At 54.2% G+C, this 23,187-nt stretch overlaps 2 protein-coding genes across 2 annotated transcripts; both read right to left on the bottom strand.

The window, feature by feature from the left end:
* Positions 1–225: 225 nt before the first annotated feature.
* On the bottom strand, positions 226–21,570 carry TGME49_277030 (isoleucyl-tRNA synthetase, putative). Its single transcript, XM_018781761.1, has 16 exons — positions 18,943–21,570; positions 18,185–18,619; positions 17,220–17,702; positions 15,992–16,088; positions 14,004–15,193; positions 13,076–13,203; positions 11,876–12,153; positions 10,409–10,929; positions 8,509–9,115; positions 7,540–8,106; positions 6,450–6,560; positions 5,381–5,497; positions 4,201–4,527; positions 2,468–2,938; positions 1,441–2,024; positions 226–779 (listed from the first exon to the last, which is right to left on the bottom strand). Exons 1-16 carry the CDS (start codon positions 20,160–20,162, stop codon positions 572–574), a joined length of 7,344 nt encoding a protein of 2,447 aa, XP_018635175.1. The 5' UTR covers positions 20,163–21,570; the 3' UTR covers positions 226–571.
* Positions 21,571–21,679: 109 nt separating this feature from the next.
* TGME49_277020 (hypothetical protein) lies at positions 21,680–22,833 on the bottom strand (the record flags this gene model as incomplete). The annotated part of the gene is made up of 1 exon (XM_002370408.2): positions 21,680–22,833. One exon carries the CDS (start codon positions 22,831–22,833, stop codon positions 22,306–22,308), a length of 528 nt encoding a protein of 175 aa, XP_002370449.1. The 3' UTR covers positions 21,680–22,305.
* Between the last annotated feature and the right edge of the window lie 354 nt (positions 22,834–23,187).

Here is a 23,187-nt window from a genome sequence, read left to right on the forward strand (position 1 = left end):
CGTCACTGCTCCGCCAAACTTCCGGTCACCTGTTCAAGCTGCACTGACGTACAGGAGAGTGCGAGTGTTCTCATCCGCGCTGCTGCCATCCCTTTACACAGACGCAAGAGACATGCAGATCGAGATCCACAAAAACATGCATGCACATACATAAATAAATATACAAAGAAAGATACATACATCCTCTATACACGTCGAACCTAGCTGACATAAACAAACATGAGCATATATATATATATATATATATTTCTGGGTATGCGTACGGACACGGAGACGGTGAGACTGTCTGGTCAGTGCAAGGCTGTCTTTCCGCGGAAGACATCGGCAGCAGGTTGAGTTAACCGCCGACGCGTCTCGCGCCCTCGCCGCGGGCGCCGCGTTCCCGTCTGCCTCCTGGGCGTGCCTGTTGCTTTTTTAGCGGCAATAAAAAAGAGGACGCGTGCGGCAGCAGGCTCCGCCCACCTGTCACCCCGCGTCTTGGCGCTTGTACAAACCGACGCAGAAGTCTCGAGTCTGCATGCATCCCATCCCGAGAGCTCTTCCTTCACTCTAGCGCGCCCTCCGCCGCGGTTCATGACTGGCCCCCTGTCTCTGTTTTTCGCTCATTTGCCGCAATCGCCTCAACGCACCGCGGACACAGCCGCGGAGAAGACGAGTCGTTTTCGCCATCTCCAGAGTCTCCAGAAACAGTCTGCGAAGCGGACGAGGGTGCGACAGCAAAGCAGTCGAACGACGCAGCTTCTTGCGCACCTTGTACCAACGGCGAACGCATCCAGCACCTGAACATCACAACAGCAACCGCGCCATTTCCAAACTCTCCAGCTGTATATATATATATATAGGCATTTACGCACATATTTGTAGGCTTTTTTATGAAAAAATATATTTATATGGGTGTGTGTATATTTATATCTTTCTGTGTACGATAACGTTATTTGGGTTTGTGGGTGTCGGTGGATCGCTGAGTGATTGGAGACGTATCCCTCGTTTTATTTCGCGAAAACTACCAACGAGGGTGATGCCCCTGTGTTCGCCCTGAAACGGACGGGTGCCCGCGTCTTCCGACGCGTCTCAGATCTGACCGCAAATCCTGTGCTGCAGGTGCAGCGTGTCTCTATGCCTGGCCTGAAGCCTCTCGCTGATAAATCCTCTTGTGACAAGAAACATTCTCTCCTGTCGCTCTCCCGGCTTCCCGCTGTCGCTCTGTGTCCTGGCCGAGCGTGTACCACTCGTCTCGGGACCCACGACGTTCCATTCGTTCATCCTGGGTCACCGGAGCGCCAGTGCATCTCTGCCGTTTTCTCGCTGGGCAGGGAAGAGTCCTCTGGACGCGCGCAACGTTCTTCGCACGTTCCTTTCTTTGACTGTCGACATTTTTCGTCGCTCGGCGTTTTTCGCTGTTAGCACTCGACAACCCCGTTGAAAGACATCGAGACGAACCTTGAGCACCGTCTCCCAGACGCGAGAAACAGTTCCAACATCACAGTTCCAGAGGCGCTTGCCTCAAAGGGGAGGACAGCAGCAGCTTGTTCGTGCTCGCGAGCTTCTCCTTGTTCTTCTCCGTCATCTTCGCCGACTTGGCTCCGGCATTCATGTTGACAAAGTACCACCTCGACTTGCGAGAACTGCAGCATCCATCTGAGATCATCAACATCTGGAACAACACGAGGACTTTCGTCGCTCTCTGGACTGCGTCGAGCCCCGCGCTCGTCCCCGCTCTGCTTGGCAGAGCCGGCCTTCTCCCATCCTGTCATTGGAAGCATCCGAGAAGTCGTCGCTTGGTCAGCAACCGTCTTTGCACCACTTGCCTCCTCTCCTCTGTAGCCTTCTCTGGCCGCCTGCGACGCACGTTCTCTGTCTCCTCCGCTTTCTTCTCCTGCGGTGTCTTTCGTCTCGGTTCCTCGTTTCTCCGCTTGTCCTTTCTCTGATTCTCTTTGTGGGGCTCTACGGCCGTCGCTTTCCGCGGCGTGTAACAGCGGCGAGGAAGAGGAGAAGACGAGCAGGCGACGGTACAGCAGCGGATCCTGAACTCCAGCGAAACCAAGGTGGGCAAAACGAGACACGACGCACCGAAAAGCGACTGAAATCGAGCAAATTCAACGACCAGGGAAGCGGCAGCGAACAGACGCCGCACCCACCTCATTCCGGTCATCATTGCGTCCATGGCTAGTCGAGTGTGGATATGCTTTCTAGGCGCAATCCTCTGTACAGCGACCGTCTCGCTTCACCAGGCGATAACTTTAAACTGCATGATCTGGAACGCAACTCTTCTTCCTCGCTCTCCCCTCAACGAAAACGACCGCTTTTCTCTACGGATGCGCATGTTTGTTGCGCTCCCCTTCTTTTCGTCGCTTTTCTTTAGCTTCTTCAGTCCCCAAAGAACGCAGGTCCGCATCTCGCGTTGGCGCCCCAGCCGTCTCGCGGCGCAGGACCCACTCAGTTCCGAGTCCGAGAGAGCGAAGCTTACCGTTGTCGTGATCCTTAGTCTCCCATCGCAACGCGTTCGTACTTCCTCTTCCATCCGACCTTGACCCTTGGGTGGCGTCTCTTTCGTCTCCTCTTTCGCCTTCTCTGCTGCACTCTCTGCTACCTTTCCTCGCGTCGTGTGCTCTGTGGTCGTCGTGTCTCCTTGTCGCCGTGCGAATTGTGTCTCGCTGGGGCGACGTTCTCTTCTCGCGCTCTCTGGGCTTCGGTCCGTCACCCGCTTCCTCGAGTTCTTCCGACGGGGAACTTCGAGAAGGCGGTTCGTTTCTCGCCGTATGTGCACCAGCGTTTGCCACAGAGCAACGGCTTCGTCTGTATCCGGAGGACGTCGGTCTTCCAGCGCTTGACGTTGCGCACCGCGTTCCTCAAAAACGACTTCTCTGCTTTCTGTCTCGGAATTCACGGAAGGCGCCCAAGACGAAGCCGACCGCAGCTGCAGACGCGGCCACCCCGTCTGGAGTCGCAGCGCGACGGACAGCAAAAAGAACACAGATGCACAGTGTGTGACGTTTTTGTGTTTGTCACGACTGCTTCGGAAAAGACAGCAAAGCGATCCAGAAAGAAACGCAAACAATCGACGCGTTAGGCAACTTTGCTGTTCTCGACGAAGCAGCCAGGCAGCCTGAGAACACTGAAGAAAGGAAAAAGCCGTACGAGATCACGACTCTCGACTCTTTCGGAAAAGACAGACGCAGAAGACAGAGAGAGAGAGACATGAAGACGAAAGACGAGAAACGAAGGCTCAACAGGGAACGAGCACATCTTGCTAGTTTGAAAACGCAGAGGAGACAGAGACAAAACAAAATCTTTCTGGTGTCCTTGTGCTGTGCAAGGGAAAGGCTCAGGTCACAAACATCGACGCAGAAAGACGCGTTGCAGGGAGACAGACCTATCTGAAAGGAGTCCAATAAACCCAACTGCGGTGAGCGATAAAACCATCACGAACGCTCACGATCTGCATCTGCCACAAGGTGAGCTCCCAATTGAAAAATGAAAAACATGCGGTTTAGAAAAAGCGGCTCTTCCACAAGTCCGGTGTGACGAATCTCCACGTAAAGAAAAGCGAATATTTAAGACAGAGAGCGATCTCGCTGTACGAATGCATCTAGACCGCGTCACCATAAGGCAAGGATGTCTTGATTCATTACACGGCGTTGCTGGAACGAGGCCAGGACCCTGTAACATTTCGGCATGCGTCTCTCGTGAGAATCGTACGTGTGTGTTTTGCGGGCAAGCCAGCGATGAGAATTCCAGAAACATAACTTTCATCTCTATACACATACAAACCGCTCTCGTTCACGTATCGTCGCTGCTCCCGAGGCCCATTAATCCAGTGGCGGTTATCTCTCTCTCTCTCTATATATATATATATATATCTTTATATATTTATGAATCTACGTTTATGTATACGTGCACATGAATATATATATATATATATATATATATATATATATATGGGTTACTGTTACTCACTCGTGTTGTGTGCTCTTCCACACCTGCTGGTTGTTCCACAGATGGGTCTCAGGTCGGCATACATCCCTGTGACTTTTCTGTTCGTTTTCACTGTCTGTTCCGCACAGTCTTTTTCATTCTCTGCCTCGTCCGCGTGCGAGTTTTCTGTGTCGCTTTCTTCTGCGTCGTCAGTCTTCCTTTCTCTCCCTCGTTCCCGATTTTTCGCTCTTTCTCGGTCTCCCCTTCCTCATGCCTTCCCCTTACATCAAAGAGCGAGGTAAAAGATGTTTTTTCTCCTGGTTGCTCTCGATTGCAGTCGACCATGTCAGGTGCGCCTGAAGCAGCACCCATCGCGTTCTTCTCTCCGTTCTCCTCCTCGACTCTTTTCTCTCCGTTCCCTCCGTGGTTTCTTTCTGTTGCGTCGACTCCGCCCTGCCGGAGCCTCTTGCAGTCGGTGTCTCCACGCTCCGCGAACCTCTGCACGTGATCGCGAAGAGCGCGCGGCAGACGGAGAAAGGCTTCTTCCGCGAGATGCGGCACGATCGGGGCGACGAGCTTGGCGAGAGTCAAAAAGACGATCGCCAGGACAGTCTGCATGCGTGCATCGCAAACGCCGCCAGAGGAAGTGAGGAAACATCTCTCGAAACTCTACACGGTCGCACGCGGCGCAAAACGCGCCACAGATCGGGAGAAAAAGATCCTTCAAACGGCCGGCAAAGGCGACCCGCAGACCGTGGCGCGCGACGACAGAGCCTGGACGACGGCTCTTCTCTCAGGTGTCCTGCTCTGTGTACGAACGCGCAAATTTGACGGCCTCGTGAAAAACGGACGCCTCGCAGCAGCGCGTAGGGAACAGAGAGAGCAGACTGTCGGGAACGCAAGAATAGCCGCTAGAGCTGGGCGTCCTCTGAGACGAGCACAAGTCGAGATCACGTCGTGGTACGCACTCGGAGAGTATCTGAGTCGTGAGGGAGACTCGCAATACGCACCCGAAGATGGGAGAACATGAGCGAATCCAAAACGTTGTTGAAGAGCAGAAAAGAATACACGCATTGCAGAGAGGAGAATGCCGATGGAGACGGCCAAGAACCCGGTGTGAGGAAGCACACACGAGGGGCGCATGTATCGAAGAAGAGCGATAGAAAAAACATGTCTCCCCTGAACGGTCGGAGAAGATGGACAGAAGGTCGAGCGTCGCAAGACACGAAGACCAAAACGTCTGCGGGAGCAGACGCGCCCTTGTCAGAGACCCACAGCAGAAATGCGGCAACTCCGAGCGTTCCAGACGTCACTTCCGTGCGAAAAGATGGATGAATGCAATTGGAGGAACCTCTCGCTCTTTCGTTCATTCGTCTGCAAGAGGCCGCACAGGGAACCGGAGACGCGCTGCGGGGAGCGACGATAAGAAAACGCATCGAAGTGCACATAACTTCAAACCACGTACCTGACAGGAGCGGCGGCGAAAGCTGTCTCGCGCAGAGACGTAGAGACGGTCTTTCGCAACTTCGAGGTAGAAGCTGGAAAACGGATCTGCAAGGAAGGCAAGGATGCCCCGTACTGCCTGTTCAGAAACACACAGGACATTGTTTTCGTTGACGTTAACGCATTTGAAACAACGATTTCACAAGGACCGGATCCTGATGCATGTTGCTGTCCCCCTCTCAGTCCGACAGGTTGCCAGCGTAACATTAAAGACTAGTCAGCAATGGTAGAAAAACGAACGCAAACACCGGCGACTGAAGATAGCACGCACGGATCGACAGCGTTGTTTTCACCTAGGGGTGAGAGTGCTCTACTTGCACCTTCTGACACTCCCGAAATCTACACTCTCAGGAAACAGAGAAGATTTACAGCAGTTAATGGAGATCGAATTATCTCGTTGGGGACTTCGGAAGCCGTTTTCTAAGACACCCCTGCGCACGACTCGTGGCCACCTATTTCACAATCGGTTGATTGCCGGTAGGAGTCTCGAATGTTTATCCTGAGCTCCGTGGTGTATCCACCTTCGTCCTGAGAGAAGCACTGGACTTCTGCTTTGACCTGTGTCTTCCATGGAAACTAAGATTTCTTTTTAAACAGCGACTTCCGCACTGCTGAGCCTGACTGCGAGCATCTGGAACCACTAAACCTGGTTTAGACCAGCTCCGAGTGTACCTGGCAAACTCGCGTCGACAGCTGCAACAGAGTGTGTTTTTCTGTTGAAGCGTACAGGCCTCTTGAGGCCTCTCACCGCGAGGGTAGTCCGCATCTCTGCAGCCTCTTGAAGCGAAAACGCGAACTGTGTTCAAAGATTCCCATTTGTGTGCACAATTTCTGAGGCGCAGCACGCCGACGAAAACGCGTTTCCTTTCGTTCGCCAGAGGTGCTCTTGCGTGCGGCCGCCATCGGACTCAACTTTCGGAAGACAACACTGAAAGAACTCTCAATACAGTGTAGCTTCTTCGACTTCTATGATGACACCTGAACCTTCTTTCTTCAGAAAGCGATTCACAAAACTCGGAGGATCTGCGTACTCGGGAGAAGTCAAAGAGCTCGTACGCCTGCGTTGTTTGATCCACGAGGCCCTGAAGTTCTCGAAGCAGTGCGCGATCGAGGAAAGGCAGCTTGTCGTCGCGAATCGCGTCCTGAGAGACACGACGAAACGTCACGAAAAAGATTTTTACATTTCTTCATAAACAGCCACTTCAAGACAGTGCCGCGGCACCTTCCAAAGCTAAACGAGACCCGGGGTGTGATAAAACTCCACGGGGGCGCAAAGAATCGCCGAGGAAGGCCTTACACATTCCTAGGCGATTCTTCCGAGTCAACGTACAAATAGAAACAGATTGATATAAAGATTGATACAAAGACATAATACTTTACATACACATGTATATATATATATATATATATATATTTATATATATATATATATATATATATATATATGCACGAGGATCTGCAGGTGCCCGTGGGCGTGGAAAGCGATAAAGGAAGGATTAGCTTGGCCCAGACGAACACTCCAGACGAACTGTTTGTTTTTTCTTGGCCAAGACCGGCACCTTGCCACCCACTGAACGAGAGACTTTCTCTTTCCAAGGACCCAGGAGTGCGTGCATGGAAAGCACAAGTAGATGTTCTGTACAGACGCGCCACAGTCCATCTGGTGAGAGTCCCCTTTGTGTACCTGTCTGCTCTGTTCTGCGGCACAAGTGTAGCACATCTCATACGGGGGTTCGAATGGCTCGCAAGCCCCCCCCGTTCCGGCTTCAGGTTTACAAATCCGAGACGCCCCTCATCCCTACGCGGCGACATCGACAGCATGCAGTGAGTCGCCTGTGCCAGCGAGGCTCGTCGTACCGAACACGGCACCCTTTGCCTCCGCTCTCAACGCCTGCACATTTATCTTCATGTGCAGCTCTGTCTCCAGCGCACCGAACACCACGGAACTGCATTCACCATTCGACAGGGGCGCTTACACCCCCGACGACCGCAGTAGGAGCGCACAGCGGCGACAGCGTGAGCGGGGGGGAGGCGGCGCATGCCGAGAGACACCAGACGACGCGCGGCATGCGGCATGAACGCCTGGGAGAAAGGTCTGCCCTCTCCACGAAAGCGACTTACGCGATGTGGAAGGAAGTCTTGCAAGTTGCCCAACAGAAACCGGAAACTTCCACGTAGCTTCCCGTAGGCTGAAGCAGCTTGATCGAGAGGCGTCCCTGCTGGAGATCTTTTCAGAGCGTTTTCTCGCGTTCTGCGCGTTGACGCGCGCCTGCTGGCAGCCTCGCCTTGTGGCGCGGCCTCCTCCCGAGACGACGGCGAAGAACCAGAAGATGAAAGCGAAGCCCCGTGGCCAGCTCCGGAGGTCGACGGCGAGGGCGGCGACTCGCCCGAAGACTCTGGCACATGCAAAAGGAGATCCCGCCCGTAGTTCGAGGCGGCAATGAACAAGCGAAGGACATCCGCACCGTAGAACGGCAGCTCCAGAGAGGGGAAAGACACAGACGAAGCCGCCGATTCAGACGCGAAACAAGGACCACAGGAAGCAGAAGGTGCAGACGAAGAAGAAGAGGGAAGAGACGCAGAAGGCCGATGGACAGAAGGCACCTTTTTCGTTGGCAGGGAGGATCGTGGAGGGAAGAACAGACGAGGCGAAAAAACGTTGTTAAGAGATTTGCTCATCTTCCGGCCCTGCACGCGCCACACGGAAAAACCTATGCAACGCAAAATAAAGAATCCGCCGAAACTGCTCGTGCTGGGGCTTAGGGTGAGTGAAGCAGTCCAAAAACGGAGACTAGAAGGCGAGACAAGGAAAAAGCAAGGGAACGGACGTTGGAGACGATGAACGGAAACAGCAGATGAACCAAGCTACAAGAGGAGGAAGCAAGGGGAACGGAGACTGAAGAAGCGAAAGAAAGGTACGAGGAGACGAAATACGAGAACATGGACGAACAACAACGAAGCGAAAAGAAGAGAAGAAAGATACGAGAAAGCGAAAAAAAGATGGCTGGTGGACGAGTCAAAAAGAGGCCCAAACCCCCTGAGGATTGACGGCGTGCCGCTGCATCGTCTGTTCCCTTCGACGCAGCGCACCTTTCCATCTAAGACGAATCCATGGGTCACAACGATGTCGAATGGTTGCTCCTGTGTCTCTCGAGTTTCCTTTGCATGCGTCTTTGTTTTCCCTTCTTCTTCCTCTCCCTCCGTCGCGTCTTCTCCCTCTTGGTTTCCAGCCGGTCCTTCTTCGCTGCGTTTTGGCGGACACTGCCTTTCGCTCTCGCGCGTCTTCTCGCAATCGCCCGACGCCTGTCTCGTCAGCGCTCCTCTCGGCTGTGCGTCTGCGTTTCGAACGGTCATGGCTGCATGTGTCAACATCAGAGCCTGGAACCAGCCCCGGTGTTGGTCGGTGCCCTCCACGACGATGGTTTTGATGTCGACTTCTTTCTCTTGCTTTCTCCGCTGTTTCATCGAAGCGCAAGCATCGCCGCCTTCTCGCGCTTGGCTCCAGTCGGTCTCGCGTCTCTCCTTCCGAGCGCGATCTGCATCGTCACCTGCTTCAGTCGCGTTTTCGTCCTCGCCGTTCTGCGTCGTCGCATCCATCCAGCAGCGAAGAAACTCCCGAGCTGGCTTCCATGCACAGCCGGCATCAAACCAGATGTCGAAAGTGTCGGAAACGGGCGACAGTGAAGCGGCGAGGTTTCTGGCAAAAGCAGGCGCACACCGTCTTCACCGCGCGTTGTTTTTTCCATCGTTTCTCTCTCGCTCTCTCGGCGGCGATGCAAGCCGCCAGCGTTGTGGATACGGCCCACAGCTAGGCTTCTGAACCCTTCTCAACAGAACTCGACGGCGTTGACCAGAGGGAGGGGGGGGGGCGTCGACGACGACCGAGCCTAACTCGAACCACTCTCTCGATCACTGGTGACTTTCGAAGAGACGCAATTGGCACATCACAACGTCCGTCTCGCAGGAGCGGGGAACTGCAACGTCTTCATCTCACTCGTAAGACGGATTCTCCAGGACCTCCAGAGAGCGTGGAAAAATACCAGACACACGACGAGAGGTCGGTGCACACCAGCCTCTCTTCAGCCTCCGTAGAAAGCAGACAACCACCACATGGGGACCCTGCGCTCTCCGCGAGTGGATGACCGACTGCCCGGACGGCGACACTCCGACTGATGAAAAATACTGCACGTATCTCAGAAGCGCCCTCTGTATGAGCGTCGCTGCTGCCGAGCGTCCACCCGCTACCGTCCTGGCTAATACGCATCGAGATTCGCGTAACTGCCCTTTCTCGCAGTCGGTGTGACCTCTAACTAGCCGCCCGCAGGCCAGTCGAACTCGGTAACGGCCCAGCATGAAGGACATTCGAGAACGAAAATTGGCAAGCAGCCACCCTTCTGCATGCCACTACTTTATAGTGCTCTAGACACCCACAGCTGGAACTCCATACACACTACATGAAAAAGTCAACTGCGAAGACCATGCGCAGAACTGCGTCTCGGTAACCGATACAACGCTGGCTATATAGATGCAAAAGAACCTACGCAGAGATACACGCATCGCCACCGATGGACAAACAGACAGAGATATAACTACAGCGATATATATAGAGAGAGCGATATATAAAGAAAGATAGATGTAGATAGCGTGATAGGATGGATTGGTAGAGATATAGAGATACGGAGAGACATAGAGAGATACGGATACATCCAGGGATGTATAAATAGATATACATAAATATAGATAGAAATAAAGAATTATAAGCAGTTCCAATTGCATCCAGGGGCGAACTCCACGAGACATGCCTTACACTGCGGAGATGAAGTAGGCAGCGGCCACTTGTTCACGACCTACATATTTCTCTAAACGTCTCTCTCACCGCGACAGCACTATCTCGTTTTTTATTTGATATATGCATGTATATATGTATAGATATGGATACATGTACAGCTTCGTGTTTTTTTTCAGCAAAGTGAGACTTTGTTTTTCTGACCTGTGTTGTGGGGGGAGCCAGGACGCGGGGTGTGCACTTGTCCACCAGGCGTCGCTTCCTTCCTCCCGGATTTTCCGCGCAATTGCTTCAAAGGTGTCTATGTCTCCAAAAAGAGGTTCTTCTGAGGGATCGCGACTCTGCGCCACTCCCTGAACTCTTTCAGATTCGCCTCCACTGCGGGGAGGCTCGTCACCACCCGCAGGCTCTGCTTGGCCTCTCTGCAGCCTGAAGAACGGAAGCGGAAGCCCCCATTGACGCTGCCGGGAGAGACACCAGTCGCCCTGTCTGCTCTCGAGGGCGGCCCGCATCCGAGTATAAGCCGACGTGGGGAAGCAGGGGATGCCGGCGAGAGAAGCGGTCGGCGGAATCTGACCCGAATACGGCATAAAGTGGACGCGCTTGATGCGGTCCAGAGCAACATCTCGAATGCGATCCAAACGCAAAAATACTTGAGACGCGGTGCGGCAGATCAGTGGCTGTTTCGTTCTCCAGTCGTGAGGATACAAGTGAGGGAAGGGAACCTGCCAGCGACAGAGCAAGTGAACACATCAAAATGCTCTTTGAAAAGTGACAGACGGATCCAGTACAAATGGTCAGGGAAATCCAAACCCAACAGGATGGACGGCATGCCCGTGGCTGCAGCTATTTATGTGCATCTAGCGACAAAGAAAAACAGAGACGGAGACATCTGTGCCCACAGACAAAGATATACAGATAGAAATAGACAGACAGATAGGTAGATACATGGATAGATCTAGATACATAACGATAGGCATGGAGACACATAAACAGAAAGAGGTCGGAAGACCTAGATAGATAGACAGATAGAAAGATGTAAACGACAGACCGAAAAAACGACAGATGGATAGAGACAGAGGTAGACACAGGTAGAAACGAATCGAAAACTGGTGAAGAAATAGATAGATCTACAGGTGAGTTCTCGTGTCGCGGAAACTGCAGGACCATCACACTTGATTATATCGTCGAGGAACGCTTGAGGTCGCGTCAGCCACAGAGCTTAGAACTGACGACTTTGAAAGGGACGCATAAACTTTGTTTATTTGGCAAGCTTCCAGTTGCCCTCACACTCGAGACCTGCATGTCATATGCCTACGACAACAGCGGATAGAGCATGCGCCCTCCCTCAGGAAAGCTCCTCCCCGTCCATCTCCACTTTCGATGTGTAAAAGGCACTTTGTCATTCCGATTCAAGTGCTGACACTCTCTTCCTGGGATCCCGTTCACACACAGGGACAGCACGGTCGCGAACGAGAAGAGTTACACGATGCGAAGAAGACATTCCGACAGGTAGAGTGAAGCGTCCCCTGAGTGCTTTAGTGTTTCTGTTTCCTCCATCTGAGCTACCCTGTAAGCTACAGCGGCCGCCGACAGTGGGGCGGTCTTGACTGTGCCCATACGCTGGGTGTCGAAAGGACTTTAAACCAAGACAAGCAGATAAAACTTCACCTCTTTGACAAGAACGCCGCTTCTCTGGAGCAGCTGTATAACGCGCCTTTCGCCCTCGCCGTACACCTCGAGGCCTCGCAGTTCGTCGACGCCGACGTCGTTTGTAAACTTGCCTGCCTCGTCTACAGGGCTTGGAAAAAGACTTTCACTGCATGCAGAGGTTTGGCTCCTCAATGCGTTGGTTGGGTCGGTCACCAAAGACTTATCCAAAAGTTCTGTTTCTGTCGATTTTGTCGCTGCTTCGTCGTCGCGTTTCTGCTGGCCCAGCAAACCCCGAACTGTGCAAAGCAGCGAGACAAAGAAGGAAGCAACACAGAAACAGCAGGCGGTGAGTGTAGTTCTTCAGCTGAGTCGTGGAGAACAAACGTGAGGCGTCATTCACTGCACTCAGCTCAGCTCCGCGACAGTCCATTGTTTCTCTCTCCATACGTCCATCCACCTCCATCTCTCTCTACCTATCTCTATTCATATCCACATCTAGTCCTCTCTACTTCGACGATCTCTCTCAGGCTTTCCGAGGCCTTTTCCCGCTCTTCAATATCAAAGAACCTTCTGCATTTGATGGCGCCTCGCCTTTGACATCACATCGCCTGCCCTTCGGTCCTCCTCCTCACTAGCAGTCGTCCTGATGCCCACGTATATATATATATATATATATATATATATATATACGTACATACATACATACTACAGATGTGTATGTATATAAATAGAGACACGCACATGACTACAGGTAGGTCTAGACAAACATAGGTAGTAACTGCATATATATATATATATATATTAGTTGCTAGAGGCAAATAGACAGGCATACGGAATGACAGAGATACAGACGCATATATATATATATATATATATATATATTTATATATATATATTTATATATATATATATATTTATATTTATATATATATATATATTTATATGGGTGTGCACTGTTCACCTTTGTTCTCCCCTCCTCATGGAGAAGAGAGGGCTGCACAAGAGGAGGGACAAGACAGAGAACAAAGGGAAGGTCACCCCGAGGCGATTTCCTTCGTGTCCTCGCAAAGGCGCTTCACCTCCTTGTGGGTGTGCACGACTTTCCGATTCGCGCAAGTCTTTACTCTTTCACTTCCACACCATGCACGCGCCAAACTCACACGGTCTTGGTTTTCGTTCCTGTCTTCTTTGCCTTGTTTCTAGATCAACAACATTTACCGAGGACGAAATCGTCGAAGCCATGGCCGGGTGCTACATGCACCACACCCGTCCCCTTCTGCTCGCGGACGAGAGAGTCGCCCCGAATGACTTCTCGTTTTTGGTGCGCCAGCACCGGATGCGCGTATCTAAGACAACAGAGGCAAGCAAACGGTTGCACAATGTACGCAAACGGTTGCAGAACAGCTGACGAAACACACACAAAGCGACATCAAACACTGCACGACGAAGGCGAGGAGACAGGCAGAGAGAGACAGCCGAAGAGCGACCGAGACAAGCACGCGCATGCAACTACCGCACTGCTCAGAGGCACTCCTCTCCTCGTTCACCAAGAACAGCGCGCGACAAGAGGCCTGGGTCAGAGGGGGGAGGCAGAGCGCATTGGCAGAGCGCATTGGCAGAGCGCATAGTCAGAGCGCATTGGCAGAGCGCATTGGCAGAGCAGGTGATCGGAGACCGAGAGACCTGTGGGGCTGCAAGGATGGGGGTGACGAGTCCGGCATGTCGACGCATTGTGGCGACTGTCTAGACTCGCTGTTACACACCTTCACGAAGGAAGTCGATTACTCTAAATCTCAATCTGAAAACACAGAGACTGGTCTCGACCCAGTTGAGAGACTCGACTCGTTCTGATCTCTCTCTTTTCCGCTGTTCTGACGATCTAGAAAGAGGAACTTCGTGTACGCGCGTTTCCACCAACGTGAGGGCACCAAGCAGAGAAAACGCGAAGAGGAAACATTTCCAAGGTCTGGTAAAGAGGCAACCAGTTGCTGAACGTTCTCCTGTCACCTCGAAACTCGAACGTTCATGTGGTCTGGTCGCCACGGCTGAAGTATGTGGAGTATCCGCTGCCTCGCACACTCCAACAAATTGTGGTGAAATGCGTATCGCTGACAACGTCGCGTTTCCCTGTCCCCTCAGTGCGTACCTTCTGCCAACGAGGTCTTTGCCGCTTATTCTCCCCAGAACTCTGAAGAAGGTTTCTTCGCTGTGGTCCTTCGTTCCCTGCTTGCATGCGTCGTCTCGGCTCTCCGCCACTCTGTCTCTCGTCACATCCCCAGCCTCTTCCGCGGGGGCGTCTGTCGCGATCCTCTTCGGGTCTCCTCTCACTGTCTCTGCGAGTCCGTCTGCCCCGCACGGTCTCCCTTGAAGAGCGCCATTCGCGGAGGTTTCTCGTTTTCTGAAACGCGAGATCGACAGCGCCTTCATCGTTCGCTCCACAGCCTCTTCCGCTACGACCCAGATCTCCCGTGTGCATGTCTCAGTCGGCGGTGGCTCGCACTCTGTCCGCTTTCCATCTTCTTCAGATTCCTGCGCTCTGGCGCTGTTGTGAGACGTGGAGGCTCCAGCAGAAGAAGCCGCGACCTCGTCAGTGGACTCAGAGGCATGCACCGCGCCCACAGCCGACGCGCCTGAAGCCTGTGGGAAGCGCGGAACGGCCTCCGTCAGCTCCTGCGAAAAGACAGATTCCTCTTCACGAGCGTTTGCCGGAGCTCTGGCTCCCGGTCCGGGGGTCGCCTCAGCAGCCACAGAAGCAATTCTCCCTCGTGTCGCGTCTCCACAGACCGGTTTGAGAATCTCGACAAGTGCGTACGGCCTCTCTCCGTGCACAGCCACAGCGTGGTTCGCGGGCAGTGTGTAGGGCGTCGTGGTCCAGATGAGCAGGGCAATTCGGGTGGGGTGTCGCGTCCTTGCAGCTTCGTCAGACAGCGAGACTCCGTTTTCCTCCTTTTCCTCCACTCTCCCCTTCCGCAGATGCTTCTGCGTCTCGTCTGCCCCAGAACCGCCCTCAGGAGCGGCAATTGGAGAGCGGCAAAGCGGCCCCGAGCCCCGCGCTTCCTTCGCCTCTCTGCTCTCGGCACTCTGTGCGCCCTCCCAATCCTCACACGGCTCGAAGGACGGAAACGCAGAGGCGAGAAACTCTCTTGTGTCCTCTTCTGTCCTGCCGTCTCCGTTCCTTGGCTCCTTTGCATGCGAAGCAGTTGAAGACAGATCGAGAGCCAAGGCACAGTAGAGACTCCGCGACACTCGCGGTAGATGCTCGACCTCCGCGTCTGCAAGAGCTGTCCTAGCTGACGGGGACCAAAACACCGGTCGCACGCCCTCGTAGACAAAGCCCTGAGAAACAAGCCAGATATTTTCAAGTTACACACCGTACACCAAACGATATATATATATATATATATAGATATACATACATACACACATGTGCATATATATGCATATATATATACATATTTATATGTCTATCGCAGGTTTCGTCTCATGGCCCTATAGACAAGCGAGCGAAGGTGGCGTCTGGAGCTGTAAAATGATGCGAGTTGCGAGACGTCGCGGAAACGAAATGCCTAGTACGGAAGTTCGGCTGGATTATATAGAACCGAGTCCGGTCTTCGGTGCACGGGTGGCCACAGTAAAGCTCCACAGAAAGCGGAGGATGCAATAGCGCTTAGATGAGGCTTGAAGAGAACTGCATGAGCCAGTGCCTCTCCTGATCAGTTTCGCGAAGAGACATCAGCGTCGAGGACACTCGCAACGGGCGAACAAGGCGACGGCGCAGACAACGCCGAAGTGCCTCCAAGGAAAGAGCTCTGAGAAACAAGAGAAACGTTGAACTAAGAAATCTTAAGAGACAGACACCGACACGAGACGTGGAAATGAGGAGAGAGAAACAGCACAGAAGTAGGCCGGGAGAGGGGCATGAGGAGAGAGGACAACCCGGCCGAACGGGCACCAATACGCCTGATCGGCGCACCACAAAGTTGTTCTCTTTGGAACTTGAAATACCAGCGAAACCAGGAAACACACACCCGGCGGAATGTTGTCGACAGTCCGAAGAAACGAGATTCAAAGAGGAGATCGACACGCGGCTCTTCGCATTCCTCGCGCCTCTGACTTTCGCGTTCCTTCTCTTACGAGTCGCCACATTCGTCGAAACATCTCGAGTTCCGTCGCCTCGTAATTCCGGTCATAGGTGAGGTACGGCTTCTCCCAGTGTGCCCAGACGCCAAATCTGAATCGCAGAAGAAATGTGCATGCAGTGCGCCATCGAGGTATCGGTTTCGGTTCACATCAGACAGCAGATCGCGGCTTTCAACGGGGGCCCTCGCTCTGCCGACAACCACGCAGATGCACCCCCAAGGCCTGTGGCCCCACGGGTGGTCGTTCTGTCTCAAGTTTCTGTAAAAACTCTCCGAACGCCGTGTTTAGGAAGAACGCAGAGAAACTCTTGGACCTCGACAGACAAGGCCCCAGGGGAGACGAACTCCGAAACTCTCAAACCTCAAACCAGCGTCGCGCGCTTGCATGATGACTGGCGAGGCGAGCTGACGAGATATGCATGTGACCGAGACGAAAAGCCTGACTTCATATGTGGTTTCTGAATGCCAGCGCACAAGAACGAAACCAAGTGCGTCGCTGTCTTCGCGCATCTGCCGAATTGCTTCAGAACTCGCTGCTCCAGGGAGCGGGTCCACCACTTGTAGGAATGCTCCTTTCCCTATCACCAGCCAGCTTCGGACTCCCAGATAGCGAAGCCCGTTGCGTATTGGCTCTTTCTTCAGGCGCCTGAAGCCGGTGCTGCTTCTTCAACTCGTTGATGGAGTTGAGCAGCCAACTACGCGGTGTACACTTTTGATTCTCGGCCACAAACTAGAGGTTTACGTATGGATGCTTTTACACGAACTCCTGAACCATCGAACTCAGCACTGACCAAAGAGCCAAAGTACGACTCAATAAGAAGACCGAAAGAACGCTTTGCTTGCATTCGTGGAGAACGTCATGCTTTACGAGACCACGAGTTGCTTCAGTAGCAGACGTACGACTGTCCGGTTTCTCTGGACGGACTGAATACGGAGCACATAAAGGCGTTGGAAATATTGGAGAGATGCTGAATAGGAAATCGAGCAGGTCTAAATAGATATCAAAAAAGAGCATATAAAATGGTTGGGTACTATAGCAAACAACTGACAGTTTTTTGCTGATTCAAAACGTGTAACTTGCTGAGAAATCAAACTGTAAGTTCAGTGGGATTTGTCATTTCCTTTAGAAGAAAACGTAAGGGGCAGTTCACCCCAACCCCGGTCGAGCCACCACAGAGACCTGATTTGTCTGCGTCGTCCGACTTCTAGAATGTCTCGCTGACCTCTGGAAGTCTCTTTTCTGGGCCTGAATGGCTTCTTCTGCTACTCGCCGAGCCTGTTGCCTCATCGCCTTCACGTCGATCTCCTTCTCAATTGTCTCCTGTCTGCACCTCTCTGTCTCGCCTTCTTTCCTCCGCTCCTGCTCTGAGTCGGCACACCTCACGTCACCGAGTCTCGACGCACTGCAGGGGGCCTCCCGCAAACTCCTGCGCGTCTCGCACCCCTGCAGCGTAGCGTCGAGGGTCGCCGGCTCCGCGCGCTTCGCCGCTGTGGAACTCAGAGAGTCAGTGGTCTCCTCGGGCGCCCCGCGACGTCGCTTCTCGACCTCTGCGACGAGAATGTTCTCTTCGTTCGCTGGACTCGGGAGCTGCGCATTCGCCTCTGTGCCGCACCGCAGCTGCGCCGCCGCCTTGAGCTCGATGGGCAGGCCGTGGCAGTCCCAGCCCGGCAGCATGTGGATGCATCTGCGGCGAAGGAGGAAAAACCTGAGTGCACGGAGCCGCATGTCGACAAACGCAGTGCCGCACAGAACGCGTGGAGTCCCGCAGGTGACGGCGAAGACTGAGCGAGCGCGGAGCGCCCCGCAAAGGCGCAGATCGTTTGTGCACAATCACGTTCTTCTCTCATCTGCAGCAGTCGAAGTTACGGGCGTTCGCAGGCGTCTCTCGAGCGTTTACGGGGAAACTCGCTTTTGGACTCAGTTCTGCACAGAGAGCTGCCACACTCTCTTTCGGTGTCTCCAGATACAGGGCTTTCTCGTGGTTTGCAACGCAGAGAGGCTTGAAAAGTTGAAAACGAAACACGCGGCTCGTGCGACCTTTCTGAGTTTCGAGCTCCTCCGTTGACCCTTTGAACAGCGTCTTTCTCTCCTCATGCACCTCTTTCTTTCGTTCTTTTCTCAGCGCGGCAAAAGGCATGGGCGAAGCCAGCGAACGTCGCCGCGGCTGTGGACTTCGCTGGCGCCTACCGAGTTACGAAATCCTTCAACGATTTGTTCAGAGCATGCCCCATGTGTGCGTCTCCGTTCGCATAGGGAGGTCCGTCGAGGAGGAGGTAAACCGGCGAGGCGGCGCGGCCTGAGGCACAAACAGGTGGCTTCGGGGATTCAGACGCAGACGGGTCGACACAGGAAGTCTCTCTTGTGCCGGCGTCGCTCTCCTGCGGTCTCCTTCTTCCGACCGGCAGCAGCGGAGACGGCTGGTGTCTCTCTTCGAACGAAAGCGTCGTGCAAAGCCCACAGGGACATCCACGCGAGTCTCGCGAGTCTCGCGAGTCTCTGCTTTCCTCGCCGGACTGGCGCGCCCCGTCCTCCTCGTCGGTGCGCCCCTGCTCGAGAAAAAGCCGACGCAGAAGACGCTCGTAAACCTGCTGGCTTCGCCACAGACGCTGAACGGCTTCCTCCCTGAAGGTCGGGCACGGAGACAAAGGCGCCAGGAGAGGAACAGAGCCGCGAGAAGCCGAGTGACTTAAGGGGACCTGTGGAGGCGGAGCAAGTCGAGCCTCGCCGAAGAGAAAGAGATTACGAAAACCGCTAAAGACTGGGAGGCGAAGACTATCCCACCCCGTGACGCAATAACCTGTGGGCTCTCGACACCTGGGTACACGGTCCATGTTTTCAAGAGCTTCTGTCTTACGTTTTTGCCACCTCAGGTTCCACGTTTCTGCTCGCTTAGGGCTCGTGACCTGTTCAACGACTGCTTAGGTTTCAGGTCTTTAGCGGCTTACGTTTTCAGATTATTGCTCTTCAATCTGAACTTTGTGACCGGGAGAAGAACCGTGTCGGAGAACGGGGCCTTCTGGCTCTTGGTATCTTTGCTCCCGGAATTCGCGCCCATCGGTTCGCGAGGGGTCTCAAGCCGCTTCAGTCGTTCCTGTTCGTCTCCTTGACGACGAAGTGTCTCCGACGCGCGTTCGTTCCGAAGTTTCTCCCCTGGGCTGCCCCGGTGCGCGGCGGCCTTCGTCAAACTCCTTGAAGGATTCGCACCACCTCCACAACGGTTCTGTGAACATTTCCCTAGGAGGCACTCTGGACTCTGAGACGTCCTCTGGGGCAGTGTTCTGCTGTCTTCAGCCGTAAGAGGAAGGGAGAATGGAAGAGCGAAGGTTGCGGCTTGTTGCCGCCCAACGGGTCGGCGATTCCTCTCCGCGAAGAGCAAAGGAGAGCTCGAGGGCATGTTGCTGCGCGCCGCCAGGACCAGTTGATGTCCAGCGACGTCAGACAGCCGGTTGGAAGACTTCCAGAGGAGACGACAACTCCGTACGGCTGTGAAGGTCTCGCAACGAGTCTGCGAGCGCTCGGCAGACATGCGCGAGCACAGAGACGCTGCCGTCGGCAAGTCGGAGAACTGGAAAGACAACGAAGGCGACGTGAGAAAGAGCGGGAAGAGGCAGCGCAGCGACGAAAACAGAGCACAGCGTTTGTTTGCTCGCTTCGCCTTCGAAGACGCCTCTCCAAAGCTTCTCACTGCCTCGTGGTACACATTCCGGCATCCCGCGGAGACGAGGAAAGGCACATGCCGCCTCTCACGCATCCCGCGCAGTTGATCATTGCAAATGCTGGATACGCATTCCTCCCCGTCAGTCGGAGGCCCTCTTTCCTTGCAGGTCCGTCCAGTTGCAGCTGGCGCAGGGCCGGGCGACCACGCGCCGGCTGGGTTGCCCGCGGCCCAGGTAGCCGAGATCAGCTGCTTCGGCGGAGCGTCTCCATCGTGTTCGCGTCCTGCGAAGGCGTAGGAAGGAAGCGTTTTTGAACGCAGAAAGAGAGAAGAGAAGGAAGTGGACGCCGGCAGGGAGAAGGAGGGACCTCGTGGCTGAGTGTGACTCTCACAGAGGCTCTGGAAGGCAAGAAGGAGGTGGAGAGCGAGCAGGACGCAGGCATGGCGAGGCCGCTTCCGAGAGAGACAATGAGAGAAACGATGCCACCCAGAAGGGAGCCTGGCAGCCATGAGGCGCCGGTGCCACTCAGGAAGTGGAGAAGGCGGACGAAGCAGCCTTCTCGGAGGCTTGTGGTCGCAAAACCAGGTCAGCCGTCAAGGGCCAGACTGTGGGGAGAGCGGCCCTGTCAGATTCCCCTCGATTCAGAAACGCATTTGCAGACCATCGGCAAGAGTTTACGTGCATTGTGCGGGGCAGACTTTGCAAGTCGGCAGTGTCCCGGTCCGCTGCTTCCAACCTTGTTTCTAAATGGAGCAACAGATCGCCGTCGCCTCTTGCGCGCATGCGCAGCGACGCATGAAATTGACAGGCCACGTAGGGAAGGCAACCGGGGGAGTCCGAAGCGAGAAAGAGTCAGCAAGAGACACCGGGGCGACAGAAACTGGGAGGCCACACAACGGAGGTGGGGGGTGGAAGTCCCGACAATTCGAAACGCACACGGGGGCGACTTCTCGTTCAGAAGTTAGAAGGCAAGAAATGCGCGTTTTTGCAATCGAAAAAATGCGGCGTTCGTCTCGGCCATGTCGATTTTCCCCAGAAGAGTCCAGCGTGGAGAAACTAGACGTCGGTTCTCTGTCTCCAAAGCGGATGTATCGACAAGCAGAAGAAGCGTCAGCGGTTCGAAAGCAACCCTTTGACTGTTTCATCTGCCCCAAAAAAGGGACCTCAGAAGAGAAGAAATTCCAAAGACAAATCCGGAGAGCCCCGGCTGGTCTCCAGCTGAAAACGAAGACGTGATCGCCGAAGGACAGGGTGTATCTGTTGGCTGGACACTATGCCGCTCTCCAGGAAGCAAGGCATCCTCGTCACCTCGAGAATCGATCTTTTCTTGGCTGAATTTCTCCGACTGCTCAAGCAAAGAATTCTCTTTTCACCGTTACCTGCAACGCGGCGACGGGGTGGCACTGGGAGAGACAGGAATTTCGGAGTCCCAGCACAGGTTAACGCAACGAGGACAGAAAAGAGTTTCGGCGCATATTCAGGGAGAAAACGGAGAAACCGAAAACGCAAGAATGCCCAGACAGAGTCCCGCCCGTGTGAGACTCTGTCTCGCAACAGGCGCCCAGAAGATGATGCATGGAGAACACAATTTTCTCGACCCCGCTCTGACTTCACAAGACACACGGCTGTGTCGGTTCTCGCCCACCGTGCGTTCCGCGGCCTCTCTTCTCCTCTCACCCTCCATCATTCGCCAGCCGGCGGGGAGGGAACCTGAACAGTTTTTTGTTTTCCGCTGGCATTTCTGCTGCCGAGAGTCCCGAGACCCGCTCTCGGCCGGGTGGCAGCCAGCCAGGCAGATGCGCTGTGCTCCTCAGCCGTTGTTTGCGAGGAAAAAGCTGGAGTTTCTCTGAGCAGCCCCAACTCGCATAGACTCCTGCGGTGGGGTTCTCTGGGAAGGAAAGAGAAAAAGGCGAGAGCTGTGACATGCAAAAGTGACGGTGGGCGTCAAGCATCGACACACGGCGTCTCTGTGCGCGCCGTCTCTTGCAGAAGTCCTGTCTCTCCGCGCGGCGAATTTTCCGTGAAAAGAAAACGCACCGACCATAGGAAGAGAGGGAGTGTGGAGTGGATCTGTGCGTCCTTCTTCGTCGTTGCCACCGGCAATGTCATTTTTTGGTGAGAGAAATCTGTCGATCCTCAACACCTGCCTTTTTTGACTGCGAGAACAGCCACTCACTCAGACGCGAGTCGTCCCTGTCGTGGGTCAGACGATTTCAGACGTTCCAAGGTCATCCGTCACCTGGCGAGGTCACGTGAGGACTTCCGCGCGGATGAGAGAGAAACCGGTCTTCCACTCTTGTTCGACCGTTCAACGGAAACCTGCGCGCCTGTGTGAGAAGAAAAAAACGAGTCGAACGAATCCTTCGGATGTCCAGTCCCGGCACGACGAGGCAGCGAGTGTCGCGAAGACGAACAAGTCAAAAACGGTTCTGCGTGAGACCGCACAGAGACCGCTTGTCACGGTAGAAGACTCTGGAGGACAAAGACGTCTCTCGACTCTCCATGGCTTCCGTGTGTCTCCCAGCGTATCGCCAATCTCAACCCCCGGTGTTCCGTTCCCTGCCGGAGGGGAATGTTTCTCCTTTTTCTCCACATGCGGTGCGCTCTCCGGAAGGCTCTCTGGGCTCGCTTCTCTGTCGTTCGCTCTCGGACTCAGGCGTCGTTTGCTTCTTCTTCCTCCTGCTCCTGACGACGCCTGTCCTCTTTGTCTGTAAACGCGTCGTCCGCGAATCCGTTCTCTTCGTTCTCGTCTTCTCCTGTTTGTTCTTCTCCACTCTCGCCGTCTCGCCGCAGGTGTCCAGAGACGCCTTGTTCCTGACCGGATCTGCAGGCGTCGTCGTCTTCCTCTGTCTGTTCTTCCTCTCTCACGTCTTCTCCCCTGCGCTGCTGCTCTGAAGGCGGCACTGGCATGTTTTTAAAGCAGCACAAGGTGAATTTCCTTGGCCCGCGGCTGGCAGGCTGCTCCGCGTCGACGCGTAGACGTCTCCGGAGCTCACGCCACCGTCCGAAACAAGCTTGTGTCTCTTCCTGCGTTTTCGCTTCTCTGCTCTTCTCAAACGAGGAAGACCTGTGGGTTTCTTCAAAAGTTCTTGTCGAGCGTCGGCGTTCCCAGTTCTGTCGTTCACGGGGCTGCTTCATCTCAGCGTCGCTCCAGCATTTACAACGCGAGGTCGAGAACATGGTACACAAAACTGCTTTCGTTCTGTAAATCCTTCTTCTTTCTTTGCAGTCTGTGGTTCCTCCCCTTTTTTTGCTCTACTTCGCGGGGAAGATGAGCCAGAGCGCTGTCCGTACAGCCGGGTTCACCGTGTACGCCTCTGTTGTGGCGTAAGACACTTCAGAAAACTTCTTTCATCAAGCCTGCAGTCCCCTTGTTTTCCCCTGTGGCTGCTGGAACCTCTTCACAGTCGCATGTAGGCTGCGTCTTTTCTCCATCGCGCGGTCGGTCTCGTCTCCCCCCGACAGCCCTTGCTTCTTCCTCTGTTTTAGACACGCGTCTTGCCTCTTGTTCTCTTTCTTTGCCTCTCGCGTCTC

Source organism: Toxoplasma gondii, chromosome XII (genome assembly GCF_000006565.2).
Source record: "Toxoplasma gondii ME49 chromosome XII, whole genome shotgun sequence".
Classification (NCBI taxonomy): domain Eukaryota; phylum Apicomplexa; class Conoidasida; order Eucoccidiorida; family Sarcocystidae; genus Toxoplasma; species Toxoplasma gondii.

What these genes read in the sequence shown, in the direction of transcription:
- TGME49_277030 (XM_018781761.1), bottom strand. Translation starts at nt 20,162, where the DNA reads ATGGCTGCCAGGCTCCCTTCTGGGTGGCATCGTTTCTCTCATTGTCTC. An exon ending in CAGAAAAGAGACTTCCAGAG is followed by an intron (nt 16,089 to 17,219) that starts GTCAGCGAGACA and finishes TCTGCGATTCAG; the next exon opens with ATTTGGCGTCTGGGCACACT. An exon ending in AGCTCTTTGACTTCTCCCGA is followed by an intron (nt 5,498 to 6,449) that starts GTACGCAGATCC and finishes GTTTCTGAACAG; the next exon opens with GCAGTACGGGGCATCCTTGC.